General features: G+C 44.2%; 1 protein-coding gene across 3 annotated transcripts in view; it reads left to right on the top strand.

Annotated features, from left to right (window-relative positions):
* BRCA1 (BRCA1 DNA repair associated) overlaps positions 1-16,073 on the top strand; it is a 560,494-nt gene that overhangs the window by 272,168 nt on the left and 272,253 nt on the right. For 2 of the 3 annotated variants that reach the window (XM_069634200.1, XM_069634199.1), the window contains exons 10-11: positions 344-3,958; positions 7,840-7,925. In XM_069634200.1, coding sequence (XP_069490301.1) covers positions 344-3,958; positions 7,840-7,925 — 3,701 coding nt within the window. The remainder of the gene's footprint in view (positions 1-343; positions 3,959-7,839; positions 7,926-16,073) is intronic. The other variant, XM_069634201.1, reaches the window with a different exon arrangement.

Genomic DNA, 16,073 nt, shown 5'->3' with positions numbered 1-16,073 from the left:
AAAAATATACCCATGTATCAGAAAGAGTGACACAGTGAACAAAGGGACCATTTTGATTTGGTTCGTGGAGGTTCCAGGCAATTACCTCATGCAACACACGAAATGTGTCTTTAATAAATATAAAGAGGTTTTGCTCTTGCTGCCCAGCAATTCTAGTTCATGTCAAGAATTAAGAACGTTTGTTTTTCCGTTGGTGGTGCAATTACCTTCCAAACATGATTAAGCATGGAAAAATGTTGGTTGCTTCTACATTACATAATTGAGGGCGCTGTTTTTTTGAAAATGTATCGAAGTTGTGAATTGTTTAAAGTTTGACTTACTTTACTTTTTGTTTTGTTTTTAGCTGAATATGACTTCTCGGAGAGAGAGAATGAAAGCTCAAGGGACGTTGCATCTCGTACTGAGGATTTCAGGACTACAGCTTCATCTTTGTCTGAGCAAAACATGCCAAAGAACTTTGGCAATGCTGCATCAAACCCCCTACCTCGGAAATGTGAAGGGGAATCCAACGGTGCTGCATTACAGAATGATGGGGAATGTTTGAGCAACAAGGCAAAAGTACCCAGTACAGAAGTGCTCTCTGTGACTGTAATGGAGAAAAGTCCAAAACGTCATTCTAGTGGCAGGAAAAGTAAAGACTGTGATCTACAGGAGAAAGAGAGGGAAGCTTCCAATCAAGATCATGACTGCTCATATGAAAATGAGTCCTCGCTGCTTCACCCTGACCGTTCTGAGAATTCCACACCTTGTTCAGTCTCTAGTAAACGAGTGAGAACTGGTGTTCAACGAGTCACTGAGTGGCTTTCTAAACTCAATGAGGAAATGTTTGCTCTCCCTCCCCAGGATGACTATGAACCTGAGGTTGAGGCACTATATACTATACGATCGAAAGAGAAGAGACACTCTGGGGATTCCTGGGCTTCAGACAAAACTGAAATAATGCAAAACCTGCTTGAGGTTGAAAACTGCCAATCCTCTTCCAAACCACTCTTGGCCACCATTGAAGACAAGATATTTGGCAAGACATACAAGCGAGAAAGAAAGTCCAATCCTCTGCTTAACATCAGTGTTCTCAATGACAGCAAAAATATTGATGACTTGGCTGGAGATTCTGTTAAAGAATGTAAAGATGTAAGAACGCCTGTGTTAAAGCGAAGGAGGAAGCTTGATCTACAACCTGAAGACTTTATCCGAAGGATAAATACAAATGATAAGAATACATCGGGTATTTGCAAGGGTGAAGCCATTGTTGGTCAAGTTCCTGAACGAAAAGGTGTTGGGGCAGCTTTCCATTTTGAAGTTAGCCCTGATGACTGCACTTCGAAATGCAATAAAAGTCTGGATCAACCCTTGCTTGAAGATGGCTGTGAGTACATTGTTGATAGAACCATAGAACAAAAGGATGACCCAGCAGCTGCCGTTTTTAATGGTTGCCCACTGAAATGTGAAGTATTTGATGCCCTTTCTCCTGGGGATATTACATTAGTTTCTGAGACTTTAAAGGACAAAGTGAAAAGCAACAGGACAATGATGGGACCACCAATACATGCCAAAGATCAAACGCAAGCAGCTCAAGTTAAAGATTTAATGAGCAAACGATGCAAATATCAGACACAGCGGGTTCCTGCTCTTGAACTGGTTAGGAGAAGTGAAGGAGTGACAGATCATGAGGCGGTTGATACATTTTCAGTTCTAAGTTCAAATAATCTGATAGATTTGCAGATTGATAGTTACCCAAGCAGTGAAGAACGAAGGAAAGCAAAAGGTGGCTCAATAAGTCTCAGAAGGAGCAGGCGACTTCTTTTGCAAACTGAGGAAACCAGCACTCTGATTACACTGTGCAACGGCTCAAACAAGGAAGAAAAGCCAGATCAGGTTAATGCAGGTGAAGACATTGTCAGTGGAAAAGAGATGACCATCTCTGTACCCTCCTGCTCTCTTTCCAAAGTGCATGTCAATCTAATAGACTGTAACAAATTGAAGTCAAATGGCAACCACAGGAAAGCTGGGCTTCACTGTGAAAAGCAAACACTAAACCATACTCCTACAGATGAGACTGCACTTACTGATGTCAAAGACTTGAACACCACAATGTCAGAGGAGAGCATACACTGGTCACCAAGTGAGCTTCAAAACGAATTGGAGGAGGCGAATACCCAGAAAAGTACCTCACTGCTTATGGTTCCTCCCGAACAAAAAGACCAAATGACCTATCCACTGCAGAATTCACACCTGATTAAAGAGTATTCAACTTGTGAATCCAGTAGTGATGGTTTACCCATTACCACATCCATGGACATGATCTTGTGTGGGAGCAAAGATTTGCAACATACAAAGAGCCAATCACCACATATAAATGATAGTGTTTTGCCAGTTCTGAGTAAGGAAGTGGACGACAGTGAACAGGAAACTGAGCTCTTGCTCAAAACCTTCAAAGGTGCCAAGCGCAGATCCTTTATACTTCAGCCTAGTCCACTACCGGCGTGTACCTTTGAAGATCCTGCTTCCCCACCTTCTAGGGACAGGACTGACACTGGCCAAAGTGATGTAAAAGGTAAAGCACCCAGTAGTAACTATACACAAATTGTTCTCCCTGAAGACCCGCTTATATGTGCAGATTTTCAGAAGGCAACTGGTTATAGCTCTGATCACGCTGAGACATGTGGCAATACTGACGGAGCTGCAGGGTGCAGTACCAGCATCTGTAACACTATTAAGGACAACCAAAGCATCCCCTCGCAGTATCCGGAGCTTCACACACCTGTATTAGAAAGAAATATAACAAATAGAAGTAAAAAAGGGCTCCGTAGGAGGGGGAACCTCAATGTCGGTAGTCTTTCATCATTACAAGTTGTGGAAAGCTCCTTTCGTAACATTTTCAGAGACAGTTGTAGGGCTAGGGATTTGCATAACCCAGACGTGATTGTGCAAGGGACTGAGTCCCACACAATTAACGAGACTGAACCCAGTGAAGGAACAGAACGAGTGGATAAAGCTTCAGTAGGTAAAAACAATAGACTTGCATTAAGCCTACCACCTGAATCCATGCCGCTACCTCTTGAAGTTCCACATCAAAACTCTGCCACAGTTTGCTGCAAACTCACTTCCTGGGAAGCTCGTCAGTTGGTAAATGAGCTAGCGAAGAGTGACTGTTCTCAAAGTAGTGCTTTTGGTAAGGAACAAGTGAATCCGCGTTCCTGTTCAGACCAAGGTCATGAACCCGGTCTGACAGAGTTTCCAAAACAGCCAGCTGTAGCTTGTGGCAGTGGTACAAACAACACTCAAGTTTCTTCTGAAACTCCTGATGGTTTACTGAGCCTTTCTAATGAGGCAAGGGGAAATGCGAACTTCCCAGAGCTTAATATAAGATGTGCATCTGTCGGGTTAACCGGAAAAACATGTGACGAGTCCAGGTTTGCGGCAGGTAACTTGGTGGGTAGCAGTAGTGGGTCTTCTGTTCCTGGGTTAAACGGATCAACTCGCAGGCATCCAGCTCTGAAACTTTTCTCTTCAGAGTCCAGCGAAGAGGAAGAACTGCCCTGCTTTCAAGCATTACTGTTTGCTGAGGCATTTAATCCATCCTGTGACTCTGGCGGACCAAAGAATTCTGCAGATGACTCTTCATCAAAGCAGCAAGGTGGGGGTCTTGTGTTCAGCAGCAGCAGTGCCTGTGAGCTGAAGATCCACGAGGACTGTTCCAGGGAAGGGCCTGCTTCTCCCAGCCAGCAGTCCGAGTGCTCAGTGAATTTGTTTTCCTCACAGTCCAACGCCTCTGAAAAGTCAGTCACTGAAGATCCGAAGCAGTCGTCGACAGTTACTGCCAACCAAAGAAAGCGTGCACTTCAAGCAAATAAAAATGCTTTGGTCGAATTGGAGGTTGATGTTTGCCAAGACCATGAAGAAGAAAGTGAAGTTGGGAATGAGGAACAGAACGGGCAGAACACTGATCAACATTTAGGTATCAGTACTATTAACTACATTAAGTCGAAATTAAGACTTTTGATTGGGGCAAAGTGTTTTCGGAAGTAACCAATGTTTTTGTGTTTAGCTTTATAAAGGCAGAATATCTTCATCGTGTTAGAAATGGTTGATCAAAAAGCATCACTTTGAAATAAACTTTACTTGCATTAAATGGTACAAAACAAGTTACTAAAAGCATACGTAATTGCAGCTTGCAAATGGAGGCCTCTCTTAACCCCTTTATAATTGATTAGTCTTGCATTGGTCTCATTTCTTAGGAGCATCAGTATTAAGACGGATCTGATAAGATTACCTTGTTTCTGATCACATTTTTACATTTCATTTTTCACATTTAAAACTAGCTACTGTTTGAGACAATAGAAAAACGCACTCACACCAGCCAGGGTCTCAAAAAAGAAAGACATTATATGCTCATCCATGGTGTACAGATACGCACCCATTTCTTTTTTTTTTTTAAATCGACAGACACCATGAATCTATTTGCTGAGACAAAGTGATTGCATAAACTTACTGAGTATCTTGTGTTCCCAAATCCCTACATATATCTCAGCACACACATTGGCAAAGCAAATAGAGATTACCTTTGCCGTCGTTCATTGCCTTTTGCATTCATAGAAATGATCGGTCCCATAAAGAATGGGCCCAGTTCCAAACCTTGCAAGCTGGACTGCCTGTCATCGCGTGACTGTTATGGCCCCTGCTATAATCCTCTGCTGGCTGTTTAAACACATGTAACATTTTACATCCGCAGTTTATGCTCAAATACTGCAGTTTGCACAGGCTGCTCCAGAGACCTACACAATGATTTTAATCTCTGTACAAGCTGGTCGGGTATCTTCAGTAACATGCACACCTGTAGACCCCAGGGCCAAAAAGTAGGTGCATACCACTCTGACATAGAACACAAACCGGCCCCAAAATGCGCACTAGCCATTAGATAGGGATAATTGACTTTGCACGTAAGAAATTAATTGCTCTGTGTATGTGGAGAATTGAGGAGGCGAGTAACATTCTATGCCTTGCTGGTAGCTTGCAACCTGGTATTTTTACTCCTGCACACAAACGTGTTATGCGAGACCATGTGTAAGGGGGCGGGGGGGGGGCATGCATTGCTTAATATCTGCTTTCAGTACAATGAGAATATTGTGCCATACAATATCCAGCACAATGTATCCGTTATGCCCAAGCAAAGAGGGCATCGCGTTCATGTCAAAAAGCTAGTGTTACCTGATGCAAGGAAGATCCAATAGCGTGAAGTCTAGCACAGTTCTGGCTGAGCAACATTTGAGCAGCATTCGTGCCTTGCCGTCTACCTCCACAACTGTAGTGGCTGCGTTAGTCGTCCCTTGCCATTTGCGTTTTTTAATGTCAGGGCTTGAGTTGCGTGCGTGCTTCAAGCTAAGTAAGGCCCTCATTTTACGAAATGTAGAAATGCTAACGCAGATCTATACGTTGGCTATAGGAGGGTTTGTTTCCGCATAATAGAATAACATTCTTGTGCACATGTTATGCTTTGCAACGTGCACCCATACTGTCTTTGTTTCATTGCCGTCTATTGCACCATGTCCACTCTTTGGAATGACTCCACCGGGAAAGCAAAGAAAAGAGAAAGGGCAAGCGAGAGGAAAAGTGCATTAAGAGGGAGAAAGTAAGAACATAGAAGGGACAGGCTGGAAGGACAAGAGAGGCTGAGACTGCCCAAGGACTAGGAAAACAGACTACACATGTATTCAGTCTAAAACTCAAGGATTAGGACGGAGGTGGTCTGAAACAAAGCACTAGGGCACAAGTGAAGCACTGGAATGGAGGTGCAGAACTAAAATATGCGCCCAGATACTTCTGGGTTAGGTGCGCTATATAAGTAACTAAATACATATGGGAGAAAGGATAAGAAATCAAACAGTGGAGGAGGAGAACTGGGATAACACAGGAGGTCGCCAGGGGTGGACGCTGGGGCAAAGGATTATGGGGGCGACTAGTGGGAGGAAGTAGAGGGTAGGATGACTACTGGGATGAATGCGTACTGGGACAATGCAAGGGGGGGATGACGGCTGGGACAACTGAGGAGGAGAGGACTGGGAAGGTGGAAAAGTGATAACTGGGACGGAGGAAGAGGGGTATTAACCTATTTTACCGAATACATTTGGCTGAATGGTACATTTGACCAAATTTGGCCTGTACCATTCGACCGAATATATTCGGTCAAATTGGCTAATACATACCGAACGCAGGGTTGTGCCCCGCTCCCCGTGTTTGGTGTGTATTGGCCTACGGGGGGCTGCAGGGGTGTCTCCCCGCTTCCTCGATTTCGGAGGAGAGGGATGAAAACAAAAAAAGAAATGCGGAACCTGCGGCGTCGGATACGACCCACGCTAGCGGGACGGATCAGACGCCACCGGGTTGAAGCGGATCAGGCGGCGAGTGAGCAGGTAAGTAGGGAAGGGAGGTTTGGCGTGTGGGTGGTGGTGTTCGGCCATATGAAAAGGGACCGCATGCGGGCTGTTTTTTTTTTTTCCCAGCCAGTTTGCCGTGGTCACTTTTCATACGGTCAATCACCCCCAAACCAGGAAGAGGACTTGGGACCATGGACTCGGGATGAGAATAACTGACTGACTCAAATATGTAGCATACATTACAGGGCTACGTAGCTTTCGTTTAATTGTGCCTGCCCCTTACCATGCTGGCCGAAGAAAGAAAGGTAAGTGGCAGGGCGCAAGCTGATTGGATGCATGCACACCAGACATGAAACTGCAGGATACAGTCATCCTGGATGCATGCGCATTAAGAAGGAAAGACAAAATCGGTGTTTTCCTACACCAATATGAAAGCCCATATACACACAGGAATATGTTGCCAAAGCCTGCTTTGACCAATTTCAGTCCAAATTGAAAGCAGGTTTGAGGGTCCATACATTAACATCCGGTATGGAATTTGCATTGGTAATCATTCTTTCTGAAATAAAACACTTGATCTTTTTTGCATGCAGATTAACCACGTCTGACCGGCGTGGATTTTGCAAACCAAAGGGGACCTCGGCCATTCTTTTCTTGTGAAAATGTTCAATTTCACGCCTTTGGAGGATGTAGATCAGTAGCTCCCTGTAGTCCAGCAATGGAGGGACGGAGGGGAGATCTTGCACTGTCTCAATTTGAGCCCATTAATGGACGCCAGGGCAGTGCCATGGTGCCGTGATGGCTGGGTTAGGGAACAAAAAAAGCCATATTCATTCAAAATGGTAACCTGCATATGACGGCACCTGCAATTAACAAGAATTAAGAATGGGAATTAACTTACTGTTTTTTTCCTTTTTGTTTCTCCAATGTGAGAAAAAGTGGCTCTGTAGAGCAGCAGAGTGCGTCAAAGAATATTTTATTCATGTAGAAATAGCATCTGGCACACAAGGTGCTGAACATAGACTAATGTGGAGTACAGTTGAGGACCATGTTTTTGAAACACGCGTTTTACGGATAGGGAGTATGAATGTGCAGTGCAATTGTTTGGACCCATTTACATTACATAATTGTATAATTTGAGCCACATCCAGTTAGTCATTTCTGATTTTTGGGATTAAAACAAAGGTCATAAACTTCAAAGTTGAACAACTTGACCACTTATCACACAAATTACATTTCCGAGGTTCTCAATTGTGACTTTGAATCTGTACATAAATACATTTCTCCTTTAAAAAATATTTAGTCTGATTTGAAAAGGTTGCCCGAGACCGCTTCTGCGTCTGGTATCCTTCCATATATAACTTGGAAGCGCAATATATTTAAGCGTCAGAATGGGAATATGCTGTGTGAAGTTTTTTGTGTAAACATTATGCCTTTATTTTATTTATATTTTTCTTTTCCTCAGGTGAAGGGTCGGAGTACGAGAGCGAGGCCAGCCATACTGGTGACTCCTCCGGGTTGTCCTCTCAAGGCGAGATTCTCACTACGCAGGTATGGCCACTTGATTGTGACTGTAGTGCAACTCTGGCTGATTACATTATTTTTTTAAATTCAAAATTACACTTGCACGCAAACACCCAAATACACATTTTTAACTTTTAAGTAATGTTTTCACATGAAAAAAAACGGAGCTTTTTTGAAAATGAACAGCAACATTCGGCCTACACACTTAATATATTTGATCGTCCCAAAAAAAATGTACACTGAAGTTTGGTATGAAGATCAGTAGAGTCATGAATCCGCTTCATGGTTCTGCGTTTGACATGTTTACAGGTTCACTCAGCCTTTCTGTCATGGGAAATAGAATTGGTACTACTGAGTTTGGTAACAATATCCATTTGTTTAATGCCAAGAAGCCCCCCCCCCCCCCCCCTCCACGCGGGTTAACTTGCACTCTACAAATTCACACGTTAGGTTTGTGTGGATTCCTGCAGACTATTTTTCACAAACCTGCTTACTAAAAAAAGAAAAAACTATTAAATCCCTCGAGGGTTTTGCAATCTTTTTACTCGACAGATGTTTTAGACTATACTCCCGCCGGTCCCAGGAAGCAGAATGTTTGAGGGATTGATTAGTAGTCCAAAACATCGGGCGTGCCACAGAATGCATACCGCTGCATTAGATCGATGTCCTATTCATCGCAAAGCATTGAGGCTGGAATATTGGGCAACTGTTGCCCTATTCTGTCTGCGAACTGCATCGCATTGGAGGTCACAGCCATCCAGTGTCATTGCAAAATAGGCTTATGCACTAATGGAGGCATGGTATCATAAGTAGACACTGACACGAGTTGCAAGTTTCAAAACCTTTTGTTAGATTCAAGGGGGTTGGAAAACTGTCGGGCCCTATAACTACGATGGTCGTAATCTCAACCATCAAATAATAAAGAAACCGTCCTAGTCCGTCTTAGTCAAACAATAAAGACCTATACTAACAAAAAACCTAATGCCTGCCGTGACTCGAATACAAACTAATGTGACATACGAATATGTATCTAAAAAAGGAAAATCAGTGGTGAAACAAAATGTCAGAATGGCAATATAGATCAGTATTTATTCTCGCCCCCACGTTGTATAGCACAGGGTTAGATGGAACACTTGATGGATGAACACACTTTGGCTTGCGAACAGTTCGGCGGCTTGCTCTGCCCTCCAGCGCCTTCTTGGTCGTTCAAGTCTGAGTCACAAGTTCACAGGTTTAACCTGTGGGGGTTCCCATAACCCAAGTCCAGGTCACCCTTCAAGCTTCTACACAGTTTCAACAAAAGTTTCTAAGTATAGTATTTGGTTGCAGTTCACTAGGTTCCCCTCAATCAGGGTCAAACCTTTTCTCCTTGTTGGGGTTCCCTTCCCCACGCTTTTTTCACATTTCACACATGGGCTTCCCTCAGTCTGGTTCGAGGGACCTTTCGTGTTTTGACTTCGCTGTCAAACTTTCGAAACTGGGAGGATTTTTGCTCTCACCTCCACTTGACCACTTCGACCCTCCTTTCTTTCTTTACTTCCACTTCACATATTTTCCTTCAGTTCCAGTGCCTCTTGGAAAATATACTTGCTATGTATGACTTGTTTTCATATCAGTTGCTCCTAGATCAAGTCTTTCAAACTTTTATTTCATGCGGTTTTGTGGTTACTTTCTTTCTCTTCCCGCTGCCTCTGCAGCTTTAAAACATTTCAGAGACTATCTCCCCTTCTCCCTAAACCCCCTTTTCCACATATCCCCCACCCTCCCATTCCCAACTTAACTTGCGCTGCCTGGTCCCTCGCCGACACCTGGCCCGGTAAGCGCCCACCCTTGGGGGTAATATTTCTTAATTCTATAACTGTTTTATATGATATTCTGTCTATGGAAGGTTTAGTTGTAAACCGCGACATACGAAATAACTAAGCTATTTATAGGCTTCAGAAGGATGACTTGCCTGGATTCGAGACTACCTGCGCCACATAGATGTAGACTGCAGCAGTACTCCAGTGTTCCCAGCATTAGAGTTGCCCCATGTTTTGTGGGTTCTGCCAGTTGCAGTGCATGTGCTGAGAACTGTGTAGGCAAGGTGATTCACTGCTAGTGGGGCTTGGTGCTGGTGACATGTAAGGCTTTGATGGAGTGGCTTTGTGATAAAGCGGCAGAGCGAGCGGTGCATGGACCACCAGTATGGCGAATGTGGACGTCAGCGCCTTAGCCTGTTGACATGTATGTTGAAAGTGTTTATTTACGTCGTCCCAGGCGGAGCTGGATGGAGCCTGAGAGAAGGAACTGTTCTGTTCACAATGCAATGAGCTGACATGGCCGCATGGTGGCAGTGGCGTCTCGGCTGTACAAATAAAAACATGCTTGTTAAAAGCCATCCCATAAAATGCATTTGATTCGTGAGGGTCTGTATTCGAAACGGTATCACGCTGGGTTCTGTAGAATTCTTTCAAAAGGTGTGTATTTTGGCGAACAATTGGAGTTTTACAGGTTGTCTGGACAATGGGTGCATTGTTTTTTTTTCTTCTGGTAATTAAATGTTTTTGATCCCAGTGAAGTGGAAAGTAAATGCGCCTGTAATACAGGGGACCTATGGGGCACTTCTAGGCGCTTTGTCGTTCTGATGTACGTAGAGCAGGATGTTCTGGATGACGTCGCGTGGATGGATAATAATAATTCACATTTATATAGCACCAGTGCTTTAAGTGGAATTGCAAATCGAGGGGGGTGCTCCAGTTAGGGGGTGTAGCTCAAGGACACGCCCCCTAAAGAGAGCGCCCCCAGCCCCCATTAAGAGCGGGTGCGGCTGGTAAGAGGTGGAGGTAGGGCACACTGCCATTATTAACATTGCACCCAGCCCCTCCTTTTAAACCAAAGAAAGGGCTGGGCGCACCAAAATGTGTGACACCAATGTGCCCCAGCTCGCAGGCAGCCTTTTCATTCAAGGAGCTGGCTTTAACCACTGGCTCTTTGAATGAAAGGTCTGCCTGCTTCTGTTGTCTCTGTACTTGAAACAGGAGGAGGGCTGGAGGGGCCGGTCTCTCCTTTTGTTTCCGAGTAACTAGTCATCACCCAGCATGAAGCAAAGGCTTCATGCTGGGTGATGACTAGTTACTCCTGAACAAAAGGAGGAGTGGGCAGTCCAGCCCTCCTCCTGTTTCGAGTACATAAACATCGGGCAGCCCGCACTGCACGGTTACACGAGCTGCCTGCAGGTGTCAGTACTTCGGTTTAGAAAAAAAGGGAATGCATCACCTTTTTTCTTTTTTCTAAACTGAAGTATTGACACCTGCAGGCAGCTCGTGTAACCGTGCAGCCTCTACACGGGCTGCCTGAGGTGTTGGCTAGCTGTGGTTAGTCTAGGGTGGGCCCCAGCTGGGGAGCCCTTTCTGGAGAATGCCGAGGCACGGCCCGGCTGGCCCCAGCCCACTTAAAGCCCTGTATAGCGCTACTAACCCTCGGGCATCTGAGCGCTGCTTATTATTACCCACAGTGTGTTGTACTCATTTATCGACCTCGGGAGGATGAAAGGCTGAGTTTGCCCCAGCCAGAATTCGAACATCTGTCGGCAGGCTTTGCACGGATGTCAAAGCAAGCGCTCTACTCGCTGTGCCATCATGTTTATTCTCAAACCATCCTCCTACTCATCACTTTCCAACGTTGTGTAATACAGCCAGTGTGAACATATTCCATGATTTGCAATAACAAAGCATAAGTGCCTAATCCAAATTGCGCTTGATGTATATGCCAATGAGAACTGGCTGATTTCTGGAGTCTGCATCATACGTGCTGGTCAGAGAAATTAAAGTACACGTAAGGCTGCAGAACGCACAGTGCTTTGGAATCTGGCAGACCTCATGAAGTGGCAGCATTGGGAATTCTAGTCAGTGACCAATCTGCAATAACCAGCACTGTCCAAGCCAATCGGTCTGGCTTTGCAGATTTAGAGGGGAAACCGGTCCTGTGTGGGCAAGACAGAAAAATCGTAGCCGCTTCAATTTATAAAGACTGACCTATTGGCTTTTGCCTCTGCTTGTTTCACAAGAGCATGGAAGCTAATATTTTCTAATAGCAATTTTCAACAGGCCAAACGGTTGGGAGAGTTTTCTCTGTGCTGCTTCCGCGCCAGGGATCTTGCGAATTACCCAGCTCACTCGTTCTGGGGAACATCGGCATTTTCAAAATGTGTGGCTCGTTGAAGTTGTGCATACCTAGTTCCCTCCCGACCCCCAACCCTCTCCCTCTAGGCATCGGTTACCTCTGTGCAGGTCCACTTTCTACATGGTTAGTAGGCCTTTCTATCTGGGATACTATTTTGTGGTGTAGAGAAAAGTTGCTTAGTTTGGAACTTGCAGACCTTGTATCTGTTCCCTTCTTGGGTACTTTACCATGTGGTGTGGTTTGGGGCACATTTTGTTTTTATTTCCCATTAAAGGAATGGTTCGGTCAACATTTTTTATTGCCCCTACGAGTCGGCGATGTGTTTTTAAGCCTAAGTCGCTCGATTTTAGAAAAATTTCCTATGGACCTTACCCGAGTTTTCGTCCATTAAACGCACGCGAAAACCGGCACCAGGGAGCTGCCATTTTGTGATAATCCTATCATTTCCCCCATCGCCCTGGCTGACCTGCTTTTGCGGCACTAAATCATATCCCCCGCCCCTGAGCCTGACATTATCAAAACATTCATATTCCCCGCCTCTCTCCGTGACGTTACTGTGCTGCGTAGGCAAACGTGCCCAGTCGTCTTCTACGCGACTTCACACAGAACCCGGAAACCAACACAGATCAGCTCACAACACAGCGCGCCACAATTCGGAATATGAAACTGTACTTTAAAATCAAACAGCAACACAGTAAATTTGGTAAAGTACATTTATTTGACATTAAATGTTTATAGAATATTCTGCAATTGCCATATGAACTCCGAAAGTCATTTATTTTCTTTTCTCTCTATCCGCAAATCCGTAAAATGTTATCGTGAGTCACGCGCTGTTCCTTTATGGTACACAGGGTGTTGGTTTTCGTTCAAAGAAGCACTTTTGTCGCACGTTGAACCGCAAGGCTGTTCCATCAAGTAGGCACTAGGCCAGCGTAAAGGTTGATATGTTGCTTCTAGCCGCTAGTACCGCGTAAAGGCATATGGGCCCTTGGCGATCGTCCCATAAGATCATCAGAATGGCGCAGTTGTTTACATTAGGCTGCAGCTGGCGGTTAAAAAATCCATCTGCCGTTGTCTGAAACTGGTGACGGGCAAAAGGGGAAGGATGCACCTATTTTGAAAACATAACATTTATAATTAGTCTCGCCAGCCGATCTTTATTAATATTATTCATTTTATTTATTACGGCCGAGCTGAAACTATTTGCTTTCAAGGATAGTGCAATGGAGTATGTTCAGCTCTAAAATCAATGCGAAAACTAACCAAATAAATCGAGGTTAGTACACAATGAGAAACGACTTTGTCTACATGCGTGTGGAATGTGGACCTGCATGCCCATGTGCCCGCTACAAGGACGATCCCACAAACCTTTTCAAAGCTCTTCATTCATTCATTTATTCATGCATCCATTCATTAATTTCTTCATTCCGGTATAAAAGCGTCTGAAGAGTTACTTACATTATATTTGCAATTTCCATTGGGTCTCTGCGTAATGCAGTCTGTAAATCCCACTGTGCTCTTGACAACGATTTTTCGTATACTGAACTAACATGAAACTCGGTCTAGTTTAAGAATTTTCTGCCTTATCGTCTCAAACGTTATTGCAACCCTCAACCCCCCTCCCTTCAAATGAAGTTCTTTCTGCATGGTCCCTGTCTCTCAAGGTCAAAAAACAATAGAACCTTATACTGCCAGTGCGAGTTGTGGGCCTCTTCAGGGCGCAAGCTGAAAATCAAAGCCGCTGACCTTCACTAGAAATGAGCATACATTCTTTCTTTGCAACATCCTGTAGTAAAGCCATCTGTGAGAACTTGAAGTTTCGAATCCATCCATGTAGTGCGCCTCAATGTGCAAATGCGAACTGGCTTCTCTCCCATCTGCAACGGCTCGCTTGGCGCGTTCGTTCTAACGCCCCAATTTTGTCCTCGTCTGCGAGCTTTGAAGCCCCAAAGAACCATAACTATTGAGACTTTTAATTTTTTGGGGAAGGTCAGGGAAAGTATAAAGTACCCGAGGAGTTGAGTTGAAAGTGAGATTTATTGTTTGTTTTATTATTTGCAATACGCAAGCCTCCCCTCGGTTAACAGTGCCCAGCATTTATAAGAGATTGCGAAAATTAGTTACATCAACAAAAATATATACATACACATATAGACAAGGTCAGCAATATGAGGTGAATAGAGAGAGAATTCAAAGATGACACCCAGGTAGTTCGGCATCCAGGATGGTGAAGGGAGGGGTTAGGGTTAGCGTACTTTGTATGCACACTGTACAATAAAATGTATTTACAAAAAGACAATCGTATTACAATTATTTAAACCGGGATTTGTACTTCACAACCAGCTCTCCTTTGGGTGGACATGGCACAGTGGCAATGTTGGGTGGCAATGGATCAGTGCTCTGCACAAAAACGTTCAAAATTCCATATCTGTGCTTCTCTAATACAGCAACAATAAGGCTTTTGACAAAGTCGAACTCCATTTCCTCATAGACTGGTTTGATCACCCATTGCTTACTACTTTTTGAAAAGGCCTTAGTGTAGCGAGGCATCCTTACATTACCCTTAGTCCTAGATTGTTCAAGGCCGAGATTCTCGTTATGGGCCAAGGTGGCAAGTAGAGTCCTATGTCTCATGCCCTGTAAGCTGAAATGCAAGCGCTTTGGCCTGTACTTTAGGCAAATATTGTGGAACACCTCCAAACCTCCTGTGTGACAGAATTCTGTCAGTCCCCTCAAATCTCTTGATGGAGTTTTATCGAAAACAATCTTCTCAGTGGCTTTGTGTGTCGGTGAAGATGGATTTAACCACTTCTTCCGTGCCTCCACTGGGGATAAAGGGCCATGTTCACATTGGTGGAAATGTAGGTTTTCTGACCAGCGGTGCACGTTGGTATAGTGGTGCATCAGTGACCGCCATTTTTCAAGTAGTATTTCCACTGATCCTTCACAAGTTTTGGAGCTCCACCGAAGATGGTTGCTGATAGACTGGGACCACTCTGAAATACTTTCCAAACCTTTTTTTCCCCTGCAGCCGAGATTTTCTTATTGATTGATTTTGCAAGATGCCATACGTCAAATTGATGTTTAATATGTGGGAACTGCTCTCTCATTGTCTTGGCAATTGAAACGTGTCTGTCCGTGGCTGAGGTCGATGTGCATTCCCCTCGATTGTAGATATTCCACTGATTTTTATAAATCCTAATTTCTCCATGGCACTGAGGATGTACATTGTGTTACCTGCACGACCACCAAACTCACAATTTTCTTACTATCCATGTCCTGAAAGTGGTAGGTGCAGTACTTGGCAGAAAATCCAGGGCTGTCGCACTGTCCATCGCCAGCTAGCCTGAATCGTTTGCCTTCGAATGTACTTGCTAGAGACAATTGTTCAATTTTCCAAGCATCACTAATGGCGGCAAACAGATAATCATGTTGGTATTTGTAGTACTGCGTTTTTTAAATGAAATGGAGTCCCACAAACTGAAAGAAAGACTTTAACTTTCTAAAACTGGAGCCACTAAAAAGTGATGCAGCTGCACACATTAGATTTCCTGCTGGCAGTTTCCCCAGCATCGGTTGTGCAGACCATGAGAACGTATGATGTAATCTACAGGCGGCATGTATTGTGACGTTACTGCTTTGTTTTTGACGAGTCACATGAATCAATGGCTTCCCACATACTTTCCCTCTGACGGAATGCCCACATTTCAGCATACTTATAATATCCATCAAACAACTGTTGAATACTATGTATTTGCCCTCTTTCATTAGACTGTCATCCTGCGTCAAAGTTGTTTCGGCCTGTGACGTTGAGGACATATCACAACATTTGAAAGAAATATCGCTGCTATCAAGTTCTGATGCGTCGCTGAATGCTGCTGCTGGTTCATTCTGTCATTTCAACATCTGCTACCTCAACATTGATGGGAGAACACAACAAAGTCGACAGCTTTTTTGGTGGCAATTTTTTGGCGGGTGTAGATTGTGTGAATTGATCTGCGACTACTTCAG

This window comes from Ambystoma mexicanum, chromosome 13, assembly GCF_040938575.1.
Source record: "Ambystoma mexicanum isolate Mex_15411 chromosome 13, UKY_AmexF1_1, whole genome shotgun sequence".
Taxonomy (NCBI): Eukaryota; Metazoa; Chordata; class Amphibia; order Caudata; family Ambystomatidae; genus Ambystoma; species Ambystoma mexicanum.
The sequence above is the reverse complement of the archived record's forward strand: the minus strand, read 5'-3'. Positions and strand labels throughout refer to the sequence as shown.